Source organism: Moschus berezovskii, chromosome 20, assembly GCF_049115385.1.
Source record: "Moschus berezovskii isolate FMDL1 chromosome 20, NW_MosBer_1.0, whole genome shotgun sequence".
Taxonomy (NCBI): Eukaryota; Metazoa; Chordata; class Mammalia; order Artiodactyla; family Moschidae; genus Moschus; species Moschus berezovskii.
Window position 1 is genome coordinate 62,686,137 of NC_142479.1, and position 22,142 is coordinate 62,708,278.

The 22,142-nt window shown below is 62.9% G+C and overlaps 1 protein-coding gene across 2 annotated transcripts in view; it reads right to left on the reverse strand.

Moving 5' to 3' along the window:
- BAHCC1 (BAH domain and coiled-coil containing 1) overlaps positions 1 to 22,142 on the reverse strand; it is a 57,264-nt gene that overhangs the window by 15,547 nt on the left and 19,575 nt on the right. Inside the window, exons 3-11 of one of the 2 annotated variants that reach the window (XM_088829252.1) lie at positions 21,033 to 21,212; positions 10,506 to 10,628; positions 5,332 to 7,080; positions 4,926 to 5,034; positions 4,414 to 4,622; positions 4,126 to 4,284; positions 3,673 to 3,887; positions 3,162 to 3,495; positions 1,241 to 2,086 (exon numbers count right to left, since the gene is read on the reverse strand). In XM_088829252.1, the coding sequence (XP_088685378.1) occupies positions 1,241 to 2,086; positions 3,162 to 3,495; positions 3,673 to 3,887; positions 4,126 to 4,284; positions 4,414 to 4,622; positions 4,926 to 5,034; positions 5,332 to 7,080; positions 10,506 to 10,628; positions 21,033 to 21,212 (3,924 nt within the window). Of the gene's footprint in view, positions 1 to 1,240; positions 2,087 to 3,161; positions 3,499 to 3,672; positions 3,888 to 4,125; positions 4,285 to 4,413; positions 4,623 to 4,925; positions 5,035 to 5,331; positions 7,081 to 10,505; positions 10,629 to 21,032; positions 21,213 to 22,142 lie in introns of both variants that reach the window. The other variant, XM_055408350.2, reaches the window with a different exon arrangement.

Here is a 22,142-nt window from a genome sequence, read left to right on the forward strand (position 1 = left end):
CAAGAGGGGAGAGTGGGGGCTTACAGGTTCCAGAAGGGGAGGGTGGGGTGGAGACCCAGCAGTGGCAGCAGGGCCTGGCCTGGACTGGCAGCTGCAACGCCCACAATGGGACACACGTGGTCTACACGTGAGCATCCATTCAATGAATGGGCACGGGTCCAGCAGGCATTCACAGGCACCAGTCGGGTGGCCACACACATGGTGCCTGGCATCGGCTCAGTGCACCCTCATGCCAGCCACTCTCACAAGGTGACTTGGGCAGCAGAGCCCCCTGCCCAGGGCCACCCCACCTCACCCTTCCAGGGGTTGTGACCAGCACGGGCTCGCTGGCTCACTCTCCTCATCAGCACAGCGGTGGCCCCGCTGGTCAGACAGCAGAGGAGTGACACGGAGGCCTTCGGGGAAATTAACAAGAACTTTCGCTTATCTCCACGCAGCACGAGAGGCGCTGGCGGCTGGCTGTGGACTGTGAGAGCTTCGTATGGTGAGAAGACGGGCAGGCCAGCTGAGGATGTTGTTGGGTTCTTTCTATAAATATCGACCGGGCACAGTGCCTGGCTCGGGGTGCTTCCCCTTTTCCCCCTGGGGTTCCACCTGGGAGAGCCTGGGTGGAGTCCCTGGGGGGAACCTAAGGGCTAGAGAGGTCTAAGCAGAGCCCTGGCCCTTGGGTGGGATGCAGGGAGTCCAGGAGCAACTTGCCCAGCAGGTCAGTTCCGGGGGCCTGGTGAGGCTTAGGGGGCCTCACCTCACCAGGGCCCCTCCTCCCAGGGCCTGGGAGGCGAGGGTCACCGTGTCTTTAGCTGGAACCCATGCAGGTATCAGGTTCGGAAGCTGCAGAACCCGAGGTGGTGATAGCTTGCAGAGAGAGCTCTCTCCTCCCCTTTCCTGGCTGTGAGATCATCGTTTAGTGACCTGGGCCCCCCACCCTCCGACCTGTGGGCCTTGGCATCCTTGTGCGTAAAATGGGGACAACCTTAAGCACACGCCCTGCCCTCCAGGGCATCACGAGAATCCCAGGTCTTCCTGACACCATCACTGGGGGCACAGGCCTGGCCCTGAGGCCCCACCCCCATGGCCCAACCTGCAGGTGGGGCTGGAGGTGATGCTGGAGGTGTGGGTGCACCTGCCTGGTCTCCTGGCCCGGGGCCACACTGTGGGGACGACTGAGTGGGGCTGAAGGTTGACCCTGAGCCTGTGCCTGAGGGTCCAGCTCCCGGGGCTCTGGAGGGATGGGGCTCACCTTGCAGGGCTGGCTCAGTCCTCTGCTGCTGGATCTCCAGGTCGGCCAGCTCGCTGAGCAGGGCAATTCCATGAATCCCTGAGCTACGGGGCAGGGGAGCTGTGCTGGGTGGCCCAGGGACAGCGGGGGGCAGAGGGTCCAGTGGGCCGACGCCGGGCAGGTCCCCCAGGTTGATGGTGGCTGCCACCAGAGCGTCCAGCCCGGGCAGCTCCCTGGGCAGCTGGCTGTTGTCAGGAGTCGAACCCCAGTCCTGCTCCTCCTCCTCCTCTTCTAGTTCAGCCTCCTCGAACTCGGCCACCTCCTCCGCCTCTGCGTCTGTAGGGGCTTGCTGTTTGCCCGGCTCGGCCTGATCCAGGGTGCCCAGGCTCCTCGCCGGCTGCTCCACGGCCTGGGGACCGGCCCCCAACGAGGGCCTCAGCTCTCCCTCCTCCTGCCCCTCCTCCGTGGTCCTTGCCTCTTGGGCCCCTCCTCCCTGAGTAGAATCAGCCTGGCCAGAGGCCTCAGGGCCCCCTCCCTCGAGGAGAGCCCCGCACCGCAGTTCTCGCAGCCCCTCCAGCGGGCTGGGGTCTGCTGCCTTCCCCGGGGGTCCCCGCTCGGCAGGGTGGGGGGTGGCGGCAAGGTCCTGGGTGGCCTCCCTGGTCCCTGAGGGCAGCCCAGGCTCCTCCAGTTTCTGGGGGCTGCGGAGGCAGAGCTCCCGGGGTGGGAACGTCCTGGCCAGCTCAGGCTGGGCCCCCAGGGGGGCGGTTTGCATAGTTTCGGGGTCCGAGAGGTCAGATGAGTGCACGCTGCGGGGCAGGGAGAAGCCCGAGCTGGCCACCGGAGGGCAAGTGTATCCGGGAGGCAGGTCTGCAAGAGAGGAGCGCGATCAGGAGAGCAGCTGGGGACGAGGGTGGCCTCAAACACCCCAGCTCCACCTGTGGGGAGGGTCCCCAGCCAACCCTCTGCCTGCGAAACGTGCCAGGCAGAAATGGGGACACGGTGTGTTGAAAGGGGCAGAAGAAGAGCACCGGGGGCAGGAGGGGCAATTTCCCAGGACCTCTCCTCGACTAGGACGGTTGTGAGATCCCCAGCTCCTGCTGCAGCCTTGGCGGGGTGGGGGGATCCCTGGGGGGTCCCTGGAGGCCACCTCTGGCATGTGTGGTGTGGCTAACCAGAAAAGGGGGGATTTGAAAACAAGATACTTGAATCAGGGTTTTCCCTGAACCAGAACGAGCTGGCAGCCTGTCGGAGGCATTACGCCCCATTAACTACAATAAAAAAAAAGAAAGCAAAAAAAGTCTAACACACACACACACACACACACGTAACAACCTCGGCTGGCTCAGCCTCCTTATTGTGGAACTGGGACGGGTTTTATGTTCGCCACACGGGCTTCCACTGTAAACTCTTAGCCTAATTCCGGGAGAATCAAATAGCTGTGGGGAGTTGGCGGGCAGCGGGTGGAAGGGCGGTTGCAGCGACCGGGTTGGGCCCCCTTCACCGCAGGCTGCTGTTCCTTGCCTCGGGCCCAACCCGTGGCATTTCGGGCCCCCACAGTGAGAATGAGCTCCATGTTGCCCAGCTTCGTGGCTGCTGCCCCGTGGTCCTGCCACCATCCCCGGCAGGCCAGGCACTTTCTCATCCTTGAGGCTCCAGCACCGGTTGACTGGGCCTGACCTTCACCCTGCCCCATCTGCCAGGGGCAGGGACCCTGAGTGCTTTCCCTATGGGTCCCTCAGAAGGACACAGAGAGGGAGGAAGGGAAAGAGCAGGGGGACAGGCCACCTTGTCCCAGGCCCCATCAGGGGGACTGGGAAAGTGAGGACAGCCCTGCAGGGGCCAAGCCAGGTAGCCTGGTCCCCACTCAGCTCAGCCCACCAGGCAGGTGACAGGCCTGAGTGAAGGGGGCCGGCCAAGGCCAGCCCAGTGCGCCCGCTCTCACCTGGTTCCAACGTGTTGAGGTCGGCTCTGGGCCGCTGGCCCTCCCCACTCTTGTCTTCGGCGCTGGGCAGCTTGGAGCCTAGCCCGGGGCTGCCGGTGGGGCAGACAGATAAAGTGCACGGGGCGCCAGGATGCGGTGGTGGTGGAGGGCAGCTGGCAGGGGCGGGCTTCGGGGCAGGAGAGTGGCAGCAGGGCGACAGCTTGGCAGGGCCTGCGGTGGCGGGTGAGGGGGTGCCCTTGGCCGTGGGGGTTAAGGCAACTGGCTTGTGGGTGGACTTCAAGGCCTTCTCCTGGGCGGGCTCCTCCAACTCCAGGTGGTGGGTCTCAGGCTTCTGCTGCTGGGGAGGGGCAGAGGTTCAGCCCAGCTGGGGCCCCCAATGCTCAGGGCATTGTGGCGCAGGGCAGGGGCAGGGGGAGTGGGCAGTGGGGACTCCTGGACTGGACCAGGTTGAAGGACAGAGGGAGCCAGTGGTGCCCTGGGTCCCGGCTGGACATGGCCAGGGCGTGGGTACCTGGAATTGGCTGGCCCGCTGCAGCTCCAGGGCCTGAGTGGCCCGTTGCTGCTGCTGCTGCTGCTGCTGTTGCTGCTGCAGGGCATACAGCTCCTGTTGCCGCAGGAACTGGGACCGCGAGTAGACGGGGAGCTGGCCCGGGTGCTGCATGTGGGAGGCGGGGCCCCGGCCCCCGTACATGGGGGGCCACAGCGAAGCCTGGTCCATGACATCAGCTGTGGCAGGGCCAGAAGAGCGGTCAGCTCTGGTGGAGACAGGATGACCAGGCCGCATCCCAGCCCCCGAGCGGGCCTCCTCCCGTCCTCGCTTCTCACCTCACACCTGTCTCTTGGGCCCTGGCTGGGTGCCTGCCTCGCCGCCTGTTCCCCAGCACCCAAGGGGGCTGCTCCCTTCCTCAGACCCGCTTCTGATCCCCCCACCACATGCAAATAGACTGGCCTGAGAGGCCCTTACCAAGCGCATGGGGGGCCGTGTGGGGTGTGGGCTCAGAAGGCAGGATGACTAGTTGTGTGGGGGCATCCTGGGAGAGGGGGAAGACGGGTGGCATGGAGCCGGGCACAGATGCAGGGAAGCCGGGGGGCAGATTCTGGTGCAGGGCAGGGTGCCCAAGGCCTGTGGAGACAGGGCACTGAAGTCAGACAGAGCAGAGCAGGAAACAGGGCCCCGGGCCGGCACTAACCATCACGCCCCACCAGGATTCTTGTCCTGCCCCATGCCCCTACCTGCCCTCAGAGCACTGACCGTAGGAATGTCCTCCCATCCACAAGGAGGGGCTGCGGGTGCGGGGCAGCCAGGGAGGGTGGGCAGGGTGGGGATGGGGTGCCGGGTCCCCTGCCAGCTGGCCACTCTGCAGGGAGGATCCCCCGGTGATCATTAGATGGGGGGCCAGGTCCCCGGGACAGCCGCCTGATGGGTGGATCCGGGCGAACTCCACGAGGTCCTTGTTGTCCCTATCCATTATGGGAGTGGGTGAGGGATCCACACGGCCGCCAGCCACCCCCAGCCCAGCTCTTCCACCCTACCCCATGGGGTCATGGTCAGTACCAGCACTGGTCCCCTAGCCGAGGGGAAGTTAGCAGAACTCCCCCCAAAGTGGGCAGAAACCCCAGCAAAGCCTGGGGGTGGGTGCACAGCTGTGCCTGGAGACAAGTCACAAAACCTGACGTTGTGGCCACTTGATCCCATATGGCACCACTGGGCACCCCCAGGGGCATGGCCCAGTCCCCAGCCCAAAGGTGCATCCTGGTTCTTACTGCAGCAGCAGTTCGCGGCCAGCGAGCCCCAGGCGGTCCTCACACAGGCGGGCTCTCTCCTCCTCGGCCTCCAGGTCCAGCGGGTGGGTGGAGCGGGGCCCACCACCAGCTGCACAGGTGGGAGATGGCAGAAAGGGCGAGGGTTGGGTCAGCTGTGGAGCCACAGCTAAAGCAAGCAGGAACCCCACTTCGAGCCAGGAGACTGTTCAGCTGAGGGGGTCTCCTGCCCTGTGAGCCTCACAGGAAAGGTACAGGGCAGGTCAGCTCAGCCCTGGGAAAAACTGCAGATGTGGGGAGGTGATGGGTGTGAAAGCCCAGGATCCAGCCCTGGGAGCCCTAGGTGAGTGGACTAGGGCAGGTCAGTGACACCCCCTCCCCCTCCTCCCTCTCCGTGGAGGGTCCATACCTTTGAAGGCGGGGACTGCCCGGCCCTGCCGTCCTGTGTTGGCACTGTAGGCCGACTCCGACCGGCTCACTGTGTCCTTCTGCCTGGCCAAGGCTACTGCAATGCCCACAGGCGGCTGCCGCACCTCCCCATCACTGTGGGTGGCATCATGCTCCCGGCTTCGGGCACAGTCGGGCCTTTCCACCTCGCCCGGGGCCTGGCCTGCACCCTTGGAGGCTGGGAACTTCCCGTCCTGCTGGGCACAGCTGGCCTTCAGGCCCCCCAGGCCCACGAAGGGTGCCTTCTGGCCGACGACCAGTGCTTGGTTGCTGTACTTGAGCAGGTTCTTCATGGCCGAGACCTCGTCGGGCGGGGCGGGCAGGTCCTGCGGCAGGAGGGCAGCCTGCTGCAGGGTGCCACCAAAGGGGTCCAGATAGGCACCTGCCTTGCGCTCCTCGCCAATGGCCATGGTGCCCCCCTGGCCTGACTGGACATTCCACGGGGGCGGGGGCGGCCCACCATAGCCCAGAGATGCCAGCTCCAGAGACTTGCGCTTGGCCTCGGCCCCACTGCCCCCCGGTTCTACCTCAGGGGCCACCAAGTGCTGCTGATGCCGGATGCGAGCCACCTTCTGGGCCCCAGGGGCACCCACAGGAGTCTCCTTGCTGGCCACCTTGTCTAAAGTGCAGCAGGCCTGGGTGACCTTCCCGCCCAGTGGGTCCTGGTGATTAGGCCGGGCGCAGTCTTGCGAGGGGGCGGACAACTCAAAGTAGCCGCTTTTGTCCAGACCCGCTTTGGGGAGCCCGGGGAAGGGGACCTCGGGGCCGGCACTGTCCAGGTACTCCAGGCCCTTCAGCCGGGGGTTGAGGGCTGCCTCGAAGCTCCCGGACCGCCGCTCGCCCTTGCCCTCGGCCTTCAGGTGGGCATAGGAAACCCCGTAAGGCGCAGCATGGTCAGGCATGGCAGCCGCCTCCAGATGCCGGTCCTTGCCCTCACCCACCACAGCACAGGCCTCGGCCGCCTGGAAGGGGCGGCTCTTGTCAGCCAGGTGTCCCACGGAAGGCACGAAGGTGGGCCCGCTGGCCTTCAGGTCCCGGGGGACTTTGTCCTGCAAGGGGCAGAGCCCATCTGTGCCCCCATGCAGTTGCAGGCAGGGGAAGGGGCCGGCTGCGGCCGTGCTGAGGGGAGGGGGCGGCCCCGCGGGCAGGCCGGACGGCACTGTGTAGGACACGGCGTGGTGCAGCATCTGCCTCCGCTCCAGGCACTCGCTGAAGGCTGGCCCAGGCTCTGCGGGGCCCACCGCCTCCTTGGCACAGCGTCCAGAGGCCGGCACACCCACACCCGGCCGCCCTAGCACGGCCCCCGCGCAGCTGGCCAGTGCGGACCGGCCCAGCTCGCCGTCGAGCACCTTGGTGTTGAGAAGGCAGGAGGCCAGGTGCTTGGGGCGGCCTTCGCAGGCTCCCCGGGCCACGCTGCCCTCCTTGCAGTGAGAGTCGCCTGGCACGGGCAGCACCAGCTTGTGCCGCCCCCGGCCGACATCCTCCTCCGCCGCTGGCCGCTCCTTGCCCTCCGCTGCCTTGCCGGCTTTTTCTTTGCCCATAAGGAAGCGGTCAAACTCCTTGGTGCCCTTCTGCAGGTGGCTGGCCTCACCCCGGTCACGGCTGCAGGAGCCAATGGGGTGGCCGGGGGCGGCCCGGGCCACACTGGGGAAGTTGTGGTTGGCAGGCAGGAGCGTGGGCTGGGGGGGCAGGTTGCGCAGGTAGAAGTTATCTGTGTGCCGAGAGAGCTGAGGTCAACAGGAAGCCCGAGGCAGGGGCTGGAGGGCTTAGTGCCCCCAAGACACTGCTCCGGGTGCCTCCCCACCATCACCGGCTGCCCCTGACCCACTGGTACTTTCCAGGGAAGGTTTATAACCGGAGAAAATATATTAACATAAATATCACCGATTTAACCATTTTTAAGTGTGCCATTCAGAGGCTGGTGTGCAACCTTCATCCCTGTCCACTTCCGGAATTTTTCATCGTCCCAATCTGAAGCTCTCTGTCCCCATTCAATACCGACTCCCCATGTCCCAGAGGTTCTGACTTATGTTTACCCCTAGGAGATGAACGCTAAAAAGAGCACAGATCCCACCCCAGCCGGACCCTGCGGATTAGTGGAGGGAGGGTGGGAGCGGGCAGCAGTGTGTCCTCACTGGACTCAGGGGGGTGAAGTCTGAGGCTGCAGCATCTCCCCCAACCCCACACAGTGCTGGAGGAGTGCAAACTGATCAGGTCTTTACAAACAGCCATCAGAACCCTAAAGGCTAAGGAAGTGGTAGGCTTATAGTTGTATGCTTAGTTGCTCAGTTGTGTCCGACTCTTTGCGACCCCATGGACTGTAGCCCACCAGGCTCCTCTGTCCGTGGGATTTTCCCAGGCAGGAATACTGGAGTGGGTTTCCATTTCTTTCTCCAGGGGCTTATAGTTGGGGGATGGCTGAAAGTGGACAGCATGTGCTATAATGTGGCCACTACACAGCTCAGGACACCCAGCCACATGGAGAGTTATCTGAGGCAGGCCCCTGAAAGCAGGACAGTGCACTATGGACAGAAAAATGGACGGCCTTTAGTAGCCCCCTGTAAGTGCCAAGACACCCCCGCCCAAGAGGAAGTGAGGCCCTGGGCAGACATGCGGCTGAGAATGGACCCAGCCCACCTACCTCCTGAATACTCTGAGAGGCCCCCAGCCCTTCTGCACCAGGGGCTAGGGCGATCAAGGAGAATTGTCCAGACAGCCACCCCTACCTAGTCCACTCTGGGCTCTCAATGTCTTTGCAGCTCTGGCCCATCCTGCTTGAGTGGTTGGGGGGAGTACCCCCAGCTCCCTGCACAGGGCCAGCCTGTGCCCCCCCTAACCGGGGGTGCCTTGCTCTCTACCTGGGTCCCTGGCCAGCCCTGCGGACACTCACTGCTCCCTAAGCTGGGGCTGGGTTACTGGGGACCTGGAGGGGCCACCGCCCTCTACACCCAGTTGGGGTGGCGGATGGGCAGCCTGGATGGCCTGGAGCCTAGAGAGGGAACAAAAGAAACATTTGGAACTTGTAAAACTGTCCTGAGTCGTGTAAATTCCTTGTCAATTTCCTGCTAATTAAAGCAAGGGGGAAGAGGGTAGCCTGGGCTAGACCTAATTAGCTCAATTTCCAAAACCAAAGTGTTCTTGGGTGGGGCTCCGCCACAACACTGTGAAAGCCTAGGAGGCTGCCAGCGCTCCTGGAAGCTATCGGCCCACACCCTGGAGGGGGTCCCTAGCTCTGGGTTGGATTTCTGGGGCTGGGACCACCTGCCTGCTCTTGACAAGTGCTGTCGAAACAGCAGCACAGGCCGGGGCTGATGTGGGAGGTGGAGGGACTCAGACCGCGGCCTGCGTGGGCTTCTCCTCTGGGCAGCAGAGCACCTGCGCTCCAACCCCGAGGAGACTGGCTTCCTGGGCACCCAGTGTCTGTCCGAACCCTTCACAGGGCCAGGGAGTGCTCCTGGCCCTTCTGCAGGCAGGGTCTCATCCACCCCAACCCAAGCTGGCCAGCCCTGGGCTGGGCCAAGCGAGAGTAAGGCCTTCCACAGCCTCAGCCGCCCCGCCTGGACAAAGATGCCAGGTGGGCTCCCAGGACACAGACACCCAACCCCAATGTCACGGAGTAGGAGGCTGTGAGGAAACAGGGGGATTGTGGCGGGAGGGCAGGAGGACTGGCCACAGGTCCCACCCCCAACCTGACTTATGGGGTCACCACTCTGGGGTCCCCTTCCTTCCCTGAGACCCTTCAGGACTCTCTCGTTCTTAGCTGCTGCTGCTTGAAGCCTGCCAGGTACTTTGTGGGCCCCTCCCCTGCCCCCACTCAGAGCCCCACTCTTGGGGCTCCCTGGAGCTGGATCTGTCCTTATTCACCCTCTTCACCTGGGTAGACCCTCTCCTTGAGCCAGATTAACCTTTCAACCCACCCTTCTGGCACTGACCCCCACCATGAGTGTGCAGTCACCCCTGGGAAGGCGGCCCCCTCCCCCCATCCCCTCAGCATGGAAGCTGAACTCACCCCACCCCTCTGAACTGCTCCTCTGCAGGTACACCCCTTCCTGCAGCCTGGGCTGTAAATGGGGGTCATCTGGGGCCCCCTGACCCTCGTGCTCCATCCAGCCCCCCATGGGATCCCATGGTCCAGTTCAAGTTCAGATCACTTGTCATCTACACGGTAACTAACCCCAGCCTCCTGGGCACCATCCCTGGAAGATCTTTCTAAAACGCAGATGAAGTGTCACCCCACCCAAGAAAAATCCTGGACACCGGGCATCAAGGTCTCAGGCCACCCCCTACACCTGTCTCCTCTTCAGGTGGCTACATCTCCCATGGGCTCCCTGATGGGATCTGCACCCTGAAGGCTGGGCCTTTACACACACACGGTGCGCGTGCACGTGGTGTGAGCACACCCTCCTACGTAATGCCCTCTTGACTCCACCAGCCCTATGCTCCTATCAGCAAAGCTCCAACCTCAGTGTACCCTCTCCAGCGACATCTCCTGCTAGTGGGGTAGGAGTCCCTCCGTCTGCTGGGGGCACACCATTGCCCCTATCCCCTGCTGCTGTCTCCACCCACAATCTCCCACCCCTGACACCTCTGACCTCAAGCCCTGGTGTGGGTTGGGGCCTGGGCCTTGTGCTGTCTAGCTCGATGAGGTAAGAGGTATAGGCTTCTGGGGGCAGGGGAGCCCCCACCAGATGATATTCTCCTATGAGCTGCCCCTGGGACCCCTGAGCTGCTTGGGTGGGTTGGGGCGGGGGTGCCACAGGGTAAAGCCAGGTGGTAAGGGAGCTAGGTGCCACTCGTTCAGGGCCGCGTTTGTTTGAGATGCTTCCACCTGGGTGATGGGAGCTCATGGAGCATGGCTGTGTTTTCAGCACGCTCGCCTGACCCCAGCATGCAACCAGCTGCTTGGCCATGGTCCTGGGCCCCACACTTTAAATTCTCTGGGGGCCTGAGAAGCAGGCCAACCCTCCTTCAGTCCCTGTCCCAACAGTGTGGCCTGAGACCTGGAGAGAAGGGTTCATCCAAGCTGGCCACCTTCACCTGGCGCCCCAGAAGCCCCCGACCCTGCCCTTCACCCCTCCAGGATGCACTGTGTCCCAGGCCCCATGCAATCCCTCACAGACCCACGCCAACACTTGCCTTTTTGGGTTCCATAGAAACGATGTTGCCCATAGAGAACATTGCTGTTTCCATGGTGATCCAAGTGGCTCATGGGTAGGAAGGTGGATGCCAGACTCCCCGAAAATCTGGGGTACCCTGGAGCTAGAGAAGCAAGGAGACTGCGGTAGATGCGCCTCTGGGCCACAGGCTTGCACCCGCCCTGACCCCAGGGAGGTGAGAAGCCGGCGGGTGGCCCAGGAGTGATGCCCCGCGGAGCCCGGCATGCAGCCCGCCAGTGGGAAATCAACCCATCAATACATCATATTAACTCTGACTCGACTAATACCATCCCTCCGGTGTGGCACAAATTGAATTGCTGATGGGCTGGGGAGAGAGGGGAGGATGGAGGAGGGAGCCTTTGATTTCTCTCCCAGCAGCACTTAGCAGTGCGGGAGCTTCAAGGCAGGCCAACAAAAGGGGCTCTGGAGAGGTGTCTGGGGAGGAGGGAGATGTGGCGGTCACATGCAGTGGACATGGAGGCCCTCGCAGCTCAGGCCGAGAGGAGAGAGGCAGGGCTGGACACCACTTTGGCTTTCACCATCTGTAGCTGCCAGGTGAGCAAGCCACTCTGGGCTCAGTGACCCACACCCTGGGGCTGATGTGGTTGGGTGTGGCCAGCTTCTGCCTAGCTGGAGGCCACGGGCACCGGGCTCTCCACCGGCCGGACCTCCTCAGTGCTCTGAGATCTGCAAAATGAGCTGGTCCCCAGCCATGGTGGCATTGCTCCCCAGAAGAGTTTCCCGCATTGGTCCCCAGCTCCAGACCCTCCCTGGAGCCTCCAAGTCAGGTCAAGCAGGCCCCTCTCTGTCCCTTTGAAGGGCCTGGACTGTTTTTTTGGACTGGCCCTGCCCAGCAGAGGACCACCAGCTACACCCTGGACTTCGCTCTGGCCACCTGGGACACACACCCTGCCTCCCAGAAGTGATGAAGACAGAAAGAGCGAACATCTGGCCAAGGAGGCCCCTCAGGCACTGGCACCTTGAGACCAGGCACAGCCGTGGGAGGCGTGTCTGTTGGATGCCGAGAGCCACCAGCCACCTGCAATGTGGCTCCTCACAGCTGGTCCTTCCCCACCAGGCCCAGCGGTGGGGGGGCGGGGGCGGGTGGAGGCCTGCAGCTGGGATGGCTGAGCCGGCTGGGCTGGGGTGGACAGGATGCTGTCTTGCTCCAAAATTCCTGCTTTGAGCTAATGCTCTTAACATTTTCCCCATGGAAAATGAGTCCCAGAGGAGCTTCTCTTGGGGCCCCATGGCTGTTCCAAGAGTGAATGGCTGCTGGGAGCGGCTTCCCACCTGACTTATGAGGCGCCTGGGCTGTGACAAGGGAGCAGGAAGGAATCCCAGGGTCTCCCTGGGGAGCAATGGCCACAGGGAGAAGGAGGAGATGGTGCAGGGTCCCGAGGCAGCGGGCCCTGAGGGGAGGGTGGCGGGTCCCAGGGTGAGTGTTCGAGCCAGGTCAGAGCCGTGCCTTGATACAAGGGAGCCGTGAGCCCCATGCCTGGGGAGCAGGGGTACCAACATTTCTCTTAGTGCATCACGACAAAGTTACAGACAAGTCTGAAGCACGGAGCTAGCTCCGTGTGACCTGCTCGTTTACTGTTTTCTAAATTCCTCTTAGGACAGAAGCCCTTTGCTGTTTTACTGGACCTCCTTGTGGCAACTCATGGCCGCATGCTCCATGGAACACATGAGACCAACACCTTTCCAGAAGGAGAGGCTCAGAGCTACAGGACAGGCCTCCAGGCCCCAGGTCCTCAGAGGCCCTCAGGCCGGCCTGCTTGGGTGCTGAGGCTGCTGAGATGGAGGGTGGTGGCCGGCTCAATCTCTGTGGGGTCATGGGGGTGAGCCCTGGCGCTTGCTGTGAGTATGAGGGGCCCAGGAGCAGCCCCTTGGCAGGCCTGAGGTTGGGGAGGGGGGAGCCATGCCAGTGTGGGTGGGGCTGTGGAACCCAGCTAAGAGGTAGGGATGGATGAGGAGCATTGAGAGAATGGGAAATTCACAGGCCTCAAATACTCTGGGAGCCCCCACGGTCAAGGCCCCCAGTCCAAAGGGTGCACCCAAACTGTGGCACCCATTCTCACGAGGTGCTCCCCGCAGAACGCTCCCGTACCAGCCCCATTCGGAGGTTCCCCTCGAGCACGCTTGTTACAAAAGCTCTGAGAAGTCCCTGGGTGTCTCCCCACAGAGGGGCTCACATCCCCAGGCCCATGGGAGGACACAGGGGAGGTGCCCGCTGCCCCCCAGGCCTATCCCTCTGCAGCCCCCTCCTGCCGAGGGCACGGCTGAGTCCGGGGAGCCTGGCCGCCTTGCTTGGTTTGTGAGTGGAGACACATCTGGAGCAGATGTTTCCGAGATGAAATGCAGATCCTGGAAGACCTGACAAAAGCTGGGCAAGTCCAACGGGGATGGGGGTGGGCCAGGGCAGGGGGGAGAGGCCTGTGTGTGTAGTGGGGGGGAGTGGTTAAAATGCCACAGCTGTCCCCCTTTAATTGGCTGCTGTTAAATGTTTTATGGGGCCTCGTTTTGGTAAACAGAAGTCTGTAAATTCCTCCTTCCCAGACACCCGTTTCCCAGGCACAGACCCCCCTGTGACCCCTCGGGAGGTCTGGGCCTCCGGCCCAGCTGTCCGAGTGGTGGGCTCCTTCCTGCCGCACCCTTCGGGGGGCAGTGGGAGGGTGATGGCCATGCCTGTCCCTCCACTTCTGACCCTGAGCTGGTGGCCAGGGATCAGGAATCTCGGGGGGCTCCTCCCCCCATCTCCAGTCTGCATAAAGTCCCACTCTCTGGGACCCCAGAAGGGGAGTTAGGACTAGGGGAGTGAGGACGGGGAGACGGAAGAAGAAATGGAATGGGCAAGGGCAGGAGCTGAGCGGGGTGGGCAGGGAGGGGGAGTGTGAAGAGCGGGTGGGCATCTGGGGTGCGGGGTGGAGAGGGAGGAAGCAGAGAAGTCCTCCCAGTTCAGCCACAGAAAGGACCCTTTCTTCTTCCCAACAAGACCCTACTCTCTGAATTGAAGAAGAAAATAAAAAATGATTTTTATGAATCAGAGCAGCTGTTCTGTGACCAGAAGCCAGGGCTGCTGTAGCTGGCCTGGGAAATGCCTCAGGTCCTCAAAGGGGCTTCTGCAGAGGAGAATGTGGTGGTGGTGGGCTCTGAAGATGACTCTGGGAGCCAACGATGCGGGTCGGATACCCTGGAACCCAGGGCCAGAGACCCTCGACCCTGCACTCCTTTGGTGTGGTGTGGTCCAGAACCCCCTTGTTCCCAGGCTCTTACACCCCCCGAGGTTGGCTACTGCGATCGCCCTAGTTGACAGGTGAGCCCACGCTGTGTCCTTGGGCTCCCACTGCGCTTGGAGCCCTGGAAGCCCCTGCTGAGTTCTAGGGAGAAGCCCTGGGCCTCAACCAACACCCCACTGAGATTTCCCCCATTCTGGTCCCACGCTCTGAGTTGCCAGGAGACTTAACTCCACCCTGTGACGTGAGCGCTAACAGGGTCAACAAGGTGATGCCATCAGCACCTAATGGGGTTCAATGACGTGGAGGCAGGCTCGAGCTGGGCGGGGGCAGCACAGACCAGGTCCTTGGTCTCCTGGGACACCCAGCCCCTGCCAGCATCCCCGGGGGCCCTTGCTGGCCACATCCGGGAAGGTCAGGGGTGTTGGTGGGGAGTGTGCTAAGGGGGCTAAGGAGGAGAGGAGGCAGCAGGCAGCCCGCCCCTGGTAGGTGCTGCCCAGAGGGCAAGGTCTGAAGATGGAAGGGTGAGAGGAAGGGTGGGGAGACTTTACAGGGGAAATAGGTGAGGGGTGCCATGGGGTAGGAGGCTCCTCTTGTCATTCCACCAGAGACGGTGCCTGGGAGGACCCCAGGCCTGCTGCAAGTCTTTCAGCTGGAGAGGAAAGAGGGGTGGCCCAGGCCCCCCACATGCGCCCTCCTTGCCTGGTGGGGTCAGTTCCCACCCCATCTGCAAGGTACCTCACCTCTCCTGAGTTCTGCTGTAGAACTTTCCCAGCAGCCCAAGGTGCCCCACCTGCCCCAAGCCAGACCCAAAGGCTGGAGAGGTGATAACACCTCCCCGTGGTCCTTGCAGGGCCCACCCTCCTAGGAGCAGACTGGCTCTTGTATCTCAGAAGGCTGACTGTCTCCTGGCCAGGTCTGGGCATGGGGTGGGGTCTGGCCTGTGACCAGCCAACCAGTGGACCAGAATCCCTTGTGGGATGGGTCGGGGGACTCCCACTGCAGGGTCCCTGAGACCCCCACCCCCAGGCCCACAGAGCTCAGTGAAGACCCTGCAGGCTTAGCAAACTGCCAGCGGCCTGACACACAGGGCTCTAATCACCCCCGTGCCACCAGGGTCCTGCCCTGGCTCTCCACTGGCTCCCTGCACACCCATGAGGGCAAGGCCTTCCACAATAGATGCCCCTCGCCCCCCATGATGGCTTGACAAAAACATGGCCACCTCCCTGGAGGCTCAAGTTGCTAGAATTTTCTCCCCACCACTGAGCCCTGAGCTGTGGCCAAGGGCTGATAGCCGGGTCTGACATCAAGTCCCAAGGGCAGCTCCCCACAATGTGACTGGCTGAGTCCCTAATCAATGGGGCCAAGAATCACGCTTTTATACAGCCAGCCACAGTGGGGGGGCAGGGCAGGCTGGCACTCCAGAAAACCCAAGTCAAACCATCTCAACTGCCTATCTCGTGGGTCAAGCCCACCCTCTAGGGCTCAGCAGAGGGGAAAACCCCTCTGGATAGTGCCCCCACCAGACCACTCCACCCTCGACCAATGTCCTGCCAACCCTGACCGGTTCCATCTTTACTCTACCCATGACAATCCCCACAGACACCTAGGCAAAGAGCCCTTGTTCCTGGAGCCCCACATACGTCTATCCCTCTGAATTCTGTCACGCCAACACTAACTGGGTGCTGGCTCTCTTCCTGTGACATCCTTTTCACTCAGGGTGTCAGTGGATTTCCACTATGGTACACAAGACTACTAATAGTGACCACCCTGAAAGCTGGGTTAAGAAGGATTCTGAGGCTGTGTCCACACGCAGCTTGGAAAGTGCTGTAATCAACTAGTAATGCCTGCCCTGGGCACAGGAAGGTTGGGAGGACACCTGCCGCCACCCTTGCTCTAGTATCGGAAGGGGGTAACTTTGCAACAGCCTCCTTCCCACGTCCTCCCTGTTCTTTGCCAAATATTCCAGTTTCTGTCCATAGGCCCCTTCAGGCTTACACATAGTGGTCAGAACCCTTGGGAGTCCAGGCTGGGCATCACAGTGCAGCTCCCAAAATCAACCACCGTGGACTTTGTTGGCAGGAGCTGAGACCCCTTAATGGGCTGAAGGCAGCTTGGAAGCTGGGCCTTTCAGGGAGTACCCAGATCTCAGCCTCTTGCAGCTGGGGGCTGGGGCTGGGGCCTAAGGCTGGCACAAGATGATTTCTGTGCCACTGGCCCGTTAAAGTTGGCCCAGGCACACACACTGACCCCTAGTCGCCCCAGGTTTGGGGCCCGGCTGCCTGGTCTGTTCCCAGGCTGAGTGGAGTGGCTCAGAGCCAGGGGAAGGTGTCAGGCTCCCACGGACACCTCTGGAACAAAAGGAGCAGGCAGCCAGCGCAGGAGCCAGGTGATCATGGACAGTCCCGGGCTCCTGGAGAGTGCTGTGCAGGGAGGAGCTGGGTTCAAGCAATATAGAGCTGAGATGCAGGCCTTAGCAGCAGCCCCTCCAGGGGAGCAGGACCTGTTGGCTGGGGAGGGTTGGGGACCAGGGTTTGCTGCAGGACTAAAGCTGGGGGAGAGACAGAGTCTCAGAGCTTGGAGCTGGGAACAAACTGGCATGACCCCCCAAACCCTCACAAGACCCCACCCAACACCTCTGTCAGGGAGCTCAGCTGGAGAGAGCCCTACGCTACCCCTGACCACACCTCCTGCACCCTGTCTTCCTGGGTAGATGCTCTAAGGCCCCCCCACCCCATCCTGGGGTATCTAAGATACACATAGTTCATAGTGCTTGGGGCCACAGGAACAGTGCAAGCCAGCCCCACACCCAGATGTGACACTGGGCCTCTCCCCAGCCCTGTTAGACCCCATGTAGCTCACATACACCCCCGGCTTCAAACCCCAGGCCCCCAGACCCCCAGCATAGCAGTGGACAGTTGCCACGCGGGACATGCAAGGACAGAGGGGTCCCTGGAGGTTGGGACCCTGATGGGGAAGTGGGCAGAGGCAAAGAGCGGTGAGGGGCCAAGGTCACAGGGAGCAGTGCGGGGCTGGCCATGCAAAGACCCGAGAAAGCTCCGGAGGGGGTCAGAGGTCCAGATGGGACAGGCTTCCCTCTGGCTACGATGAAGCTGGCAGGAGAGGGCCTGTCTGGCAGGGCAGCCCTGATCCCCCACGTCTGGATCTGGGGAGTTTGGTCCCTTCCCCTACACTGTCCCCATATCACAGGGTGGTCAGTTGCCCCAATGACTCAGCCCTGCCCTCTGGCACTGGCAGGACCAGGTGGGCAGGGTAAGGAATGCTGCCTACATGTGGAGGCATCTTTACTGGGCTGGGCGGGGAGGGGAGGTGATCATCGGTGGTCCCATGAGGGCAGATTCAGAGGCCATTTTGGCCACCAAGAAAACTGAGGCCAGGAGAAGGGGCTGCAGCGGCCAGTGTCCAGGGGAGAAGGACAAGGTCCAAGGCAGGGATCTGCCTCCGAGAAGGGCAGGCAGAGGGGTCCTCTCAACAGCGTCACCACACCGAGACGGTGACACCAGCTGGGACCTTTGTCCCCCACACAGACGTGCTCCCAGAAGCCCTGGTGAACCCTGAAGTATTAGAGGAGACAGAGGGGGACAGAAGGACAGCTGAGGGGCTCAGGGAAGCCAGGAGGGGGGTTGAGAAACGGCAGGGAGTGCCCAGTGGCTCTTGGGTGCGACCCCTGCCCCCCTGGAGGCAAGCCCAGCCCCGGAAGGAGAAATAGCCTCCGGGGTGGGAGCAATTGACAAAGAAGCCAGCCAGGCTACCGGCCAGTGCTGGCACATGTGCCCGCTGCCTCCGGAGGTTCCCCCTCCAGGTGGCACAAGAGATCACGCGTGGCCTGGGCTGTGGGAACCCAGCAGCCCGGTTCTTCCCCAGCTGAGCCCCCAGGAACAGAATCCCCTTTCATGGCCCTGTGGGTGGTCCCACCAGGCAGTGGGGGTGGGTGCGGGTGGAGGAGGGAGGGAGGCCCCCCTCCCCCGGCCTGCTGACAATAGGGCCAGCTGTGCTGCACCCCACCCCCACTGGGACCCACCCAGGGCAGGCCGGCGGAACACTGGCTCACCCCTTTGCCTCAGGTCAGTTCCGCCGCCCACCCTGACCCTAGGCCCCGGAAGGGAAGGTCTCATCTCTGGAGGGACCCTTCACTTGGTTGAGCCTGGGGTGGGGGTTTGGGGGTGGGTTGGGGTGAGAGGCCCTGGACAGACAAGCTCTGGTCCAGGCCACATGTTCTGGGGCAGCTCCTCCGTTCTGGGGTACTTGCCCTGCACCCCAGCTGCTCCACCAGGGAAGCAGGAAGCCCTGGCTCCGGCTCTGGTGGCTGTCCCCCAGATGGTGGGTTGGGTCCACCCACGGAGAGCTGGGGGCCCTGCCTGGAGTGGAAGGACCCATCCTCTCTCCTGGCCCCCACTGACATCCCTTCCCCACCACCCCCCACCATCCTGGCCTCCTTGCTCTTAAGCTAAGTACTCCTTTAGGGGCCCAGCCCTGACCATCCCCAGGCTGGAAGGGGGTGGGTAGCAAGCCGGCTTTGCCAGGCACCTGTCTCCCCGCCCATCCTGGGGGCAGTGAGAGGATGAGGGTGAGGCCACACCGCGGAGCAGCCCGCCCAGGCAGCCCACCCTGCCCACCAGCCCCTGCTCTCCGGCCATGTCGCGTGCCCCCCCGCCCCACCTCAGCCCCCCTTCCCCCTGAACACACACGGCAGAGAAACAGGCCCCGGCACGCGGGCAGCCAGCTGGCACCCAGTCAAACTAGCAGCCAGGCACGCTGCCAGGGCAGCCAGCCAGCCAGCCAGAGCTGCCACTCGCCCTGGCCCCGCCCGCCCGCCGGCCTTTACGCTGGGAGCTCACAGCGAAGCAGCCGCACCACGTGGCCTGTCAGAGCGAGGCTGCAGAGAGAGGAGGGCAGGGGAACCCCGTAGGAAGGGGATCCCAGGCCAGGAAGCACAACTGCAGGCAGAGAAGGGGAGACTGGGGCACAGACCTGGGAGGTTGTAGGGTCCCCAGGACAGATGCACGAGCTACCCTCAGGCAGGACCTGGCAGATTGGGGGTGCTCTCCCCAGAGGCCGCTGCTCCCCTAAACTCATCTTTAGCCCCGGGTGGCCCCTGCTCTCCCCCCGACTCTGGTTCCAGAGCCTGTGTTCCACGTGGGCGGCTCAGAGGCCTCCTGGCTTCCCCTTGTCCTGCACCCACCTGCATTTGCCCACGGAGCCCACCGCCTCAACATGCACACCCTCCCCCACGAGACTGTGGGTGCACTCAGCCCAAGGAGGCATCAGGGCTGGTTCGGGGCTGCTCCAACTGTCCTTGCCTCGGAGCAGCTGCCTCCCCGGCATGCACGGTGGGTAAGGGGTGCGTTGGGGGGCTGGCACCCTCCCACACACTGGTCCCCTCACACTGGGTGGTGGGAACTGCGATTTGCCAGGTGGCTCTGGGGCTGCGGCTGTGGGTGGTGGGGTGCCCTGCAGGCTGCAAGCAACTCCACGGAGGCAGCCGTTGGCAGGGGGAAGTGAGTGTCTGGAGGCCGTTGAGGGCGATATCTGTGGGCTGCCTCCCACCCGCCCACCCCTGCCTCCCCGGCAGCCCCCAGAGGGGCAGGACAGGGTGCCTTCTCCCTGGGCCCCAGGGCAGGTGGCACTGCCCACAAACCGCCCTTCTTGCCCGCAAGGTCCTCAAGGGTGGGCTGGAGAGGCAGGGGGATATGTACCTTCTGACGCAGAGCTCTGCCATCCTGACCCTGACCAGGGATCACCGTGGCAGCCAGCCTGGCCGTGCCCACGCCCCCATGGCCAGGTCAGGGCAGGGCAGCAGCCGTGGGTTTGGTGGAAGCGGTCCTACACGGCTGCCGCAAATATGCTCTGCCCGCCCCACGGCACTCGGCCCTCTCCTCCCTCCCACAGACGTTTTGGGAGCCAGACGCTCCCGCCAGGTTCAAGAGTTTGTCCAGCAGATGCAGAAGGCAGAAGAGCAGGGAGGAGCAGGGGAGCAAGGGGTGCCAGGCATGGCTGGCCCGGGAAGCCCCGATCTGGGGCCTGACACCATTGCACCAGGTATCCCCTGGGGAGGCTGCGAAGAGGCAGGGGTGGGAAGCAAGCGGCAGAGGGGTCTGGGCCAGGTGTCTGCTCTGCCCACCTGGGTCCTCAGGGCTGGCCTGGTAGCCCTTACACTGGGGAAGGGAGCTGGCTCCTTATCGCCTACCCAACATGTGTGCTCCGCACGGCGCTTAAAGCCCAGATTATTTTAACAACTGTCCCTCACTCGTCACCTGTCCTGTTTGGAAAACAGCCCCTTTCTTGTTGCACAAAGAGAGGTTTCTCTCGCTCTCCAGCAGCGCTGGGCGCTAATCTCCCCGCCTGGAACGCGGGCGGCAGCGGGCGCGGTGTGTGGGTCCGCGTGCTCTGCAAACACAACGCCCGCCGCTCAGCAGTCATTGAGTTACGGCGGTGCTGGTGCCAGGAGCGCAGAGCCCTCTGTGCCCGCTGCCAACTGCAATTACCTCTCCGCGTGCCAGCCGCCGTTGGGCTTAACCCTTCCCACGCTGTGGTGGCCAACTGGATACCAGCAACCTCGGGCTGGGGACACTGGGGCCCAGAGTCACAGCCCACATCATAGTGCCCAGGGGCTGAGCAGACAGTGCGGAGCTGGGTGGGGGCGGTAACCTTCCCTGAGAGTGCCAAGGGGAACCTCAACATCCTAATAGGGCCTGCAAGGGCCTTCCAGCCAGCTACGAGGCCTGAGAGTGACACATATGAGGCACCTACTGTGTGTACAAGGCTGCAACTGAGGGGGAGGCAGGGGCCAGGGAGGGACTCTGTTCTAGGCCAGGCCCCGAGGGTGGCAGCCTGAGTCTGTTGACAGCTCTCTCCTCCCCTCCCCTCCCTCCCAGCTGACACATCTGGAGCCCATGCCTCTCCGAGTCTGGGAGGTGGGCGCAGGCCTGCCCGGCCAGCCCAGCTGTGTTCCACATTTCCTCAGCTCCCCCGAGCCTGCCCGCCCCACCCCTTTTTCCCTCTCTGCCCATCTCTGCTGCACATCTGGCCATGACCACTGACTGGCAGGGCTGCTCCCCGACACACTGTTTCCAACCAGTTACCACCTCCCCCAGGGGGCGTCCTCAACAGGGAGGCAGCCCCTCGCCCCGGTGCTTGGCATGGTCTGCCAGCCACAGCAAGAGAGCCCTTTGCTTCACCACAGGGCCTGGGCACCACGGTCAGTGGCTCCAGCCGCAGGGTACGGCTGGGAGCCTGGGCCCCTGACTTACCTTCATGGGAGTGGGAGAACCAGATCTGGGAGGTGGCGGGGTGTGAGCCCCGGTAGGCCTGATCCGAGGGGGACGGGGTGGGGCCACTGGGGTGCGCAGGGGCTGCCGAGCCCAGGCTGCTGGTGAGGAAACTGCCCATGAAAGAGGAGGCCGGAGAGTTCCCCATCAGGCGGCTGCTGGCTGTGGACACAGTGGGCGAGAATGAGTCTGGGCAGGGACAAGCACTAAGGAGCCCTTCCCCAGGGCTGACTCTCAGGCCCCAAAGTTCCCGGGCTTTTGTCTTCAAATAGCCAAGAAGCCAAGGTGGGAGAAGCTGCCCACTTGGGCCCTGGAGGCCCTGATACCCTCCTGTTCTTGCAAAACCCTGAAGATTGGCACTTCGGCTGAGTTGTCCTCCTTCACCCCGCCCACCACCCCCAGCAACCAGGTGCCAGGTACTGTGGGAATAAACGTTCAGGGATCCAGGGCTGGAGGGAAACATCGACCCTACGGGCAGGTCTTCAGTTTGGAGGCTGAGTCTCCTAGGCTCCTTAGGTGCTGGCAGACCTGCCAGAGTGCACCTCCCGCAAAGGCCCAGGATCAGCAGGTCTCAGCAGTCTCTGCCCTCCCCCAGGTGCACTAGGGTTCTGGCCTTCCCCCCCGGCAGGGTCTTCAACCTTCTCCCCAGATCCGGTTAACCACCTCATCACACTGGCACACCCTCTACCAGGTGAGCAAGAGAAGAAACTGAGGCAGAGCAGGAGAGAACCACAGGAGGAGCCCGAGAATGGACGTGGCAGCATCTGCTTTAAGGTCCCCAGGGTTTCTCGGGGTCAGGCCCTCACCAGTGGCATTGAGACGCAGTCAGCCATTTATGTTTCAGGATACTCGGCATTTCGCCCAACATCTAGCTTCCACAGCCTGCCTACCTGCACCCTCTGACACTGTGTCTCCCTCTCTGCCCTGTCCAGTGGCCAAGGCCAGGCTGATCGAGTCTCTCCGGGTTACCATGGCAACCAGTGGATTGCCTGGGAATGATGGACACAGTGCATTCTGTGCAGTGCAGTCTCCGGTGCCAGATGGGTGGTCTGGGCTGCACCGCTCAGCCCCTACCCCGGCAGGGCCCCCTGG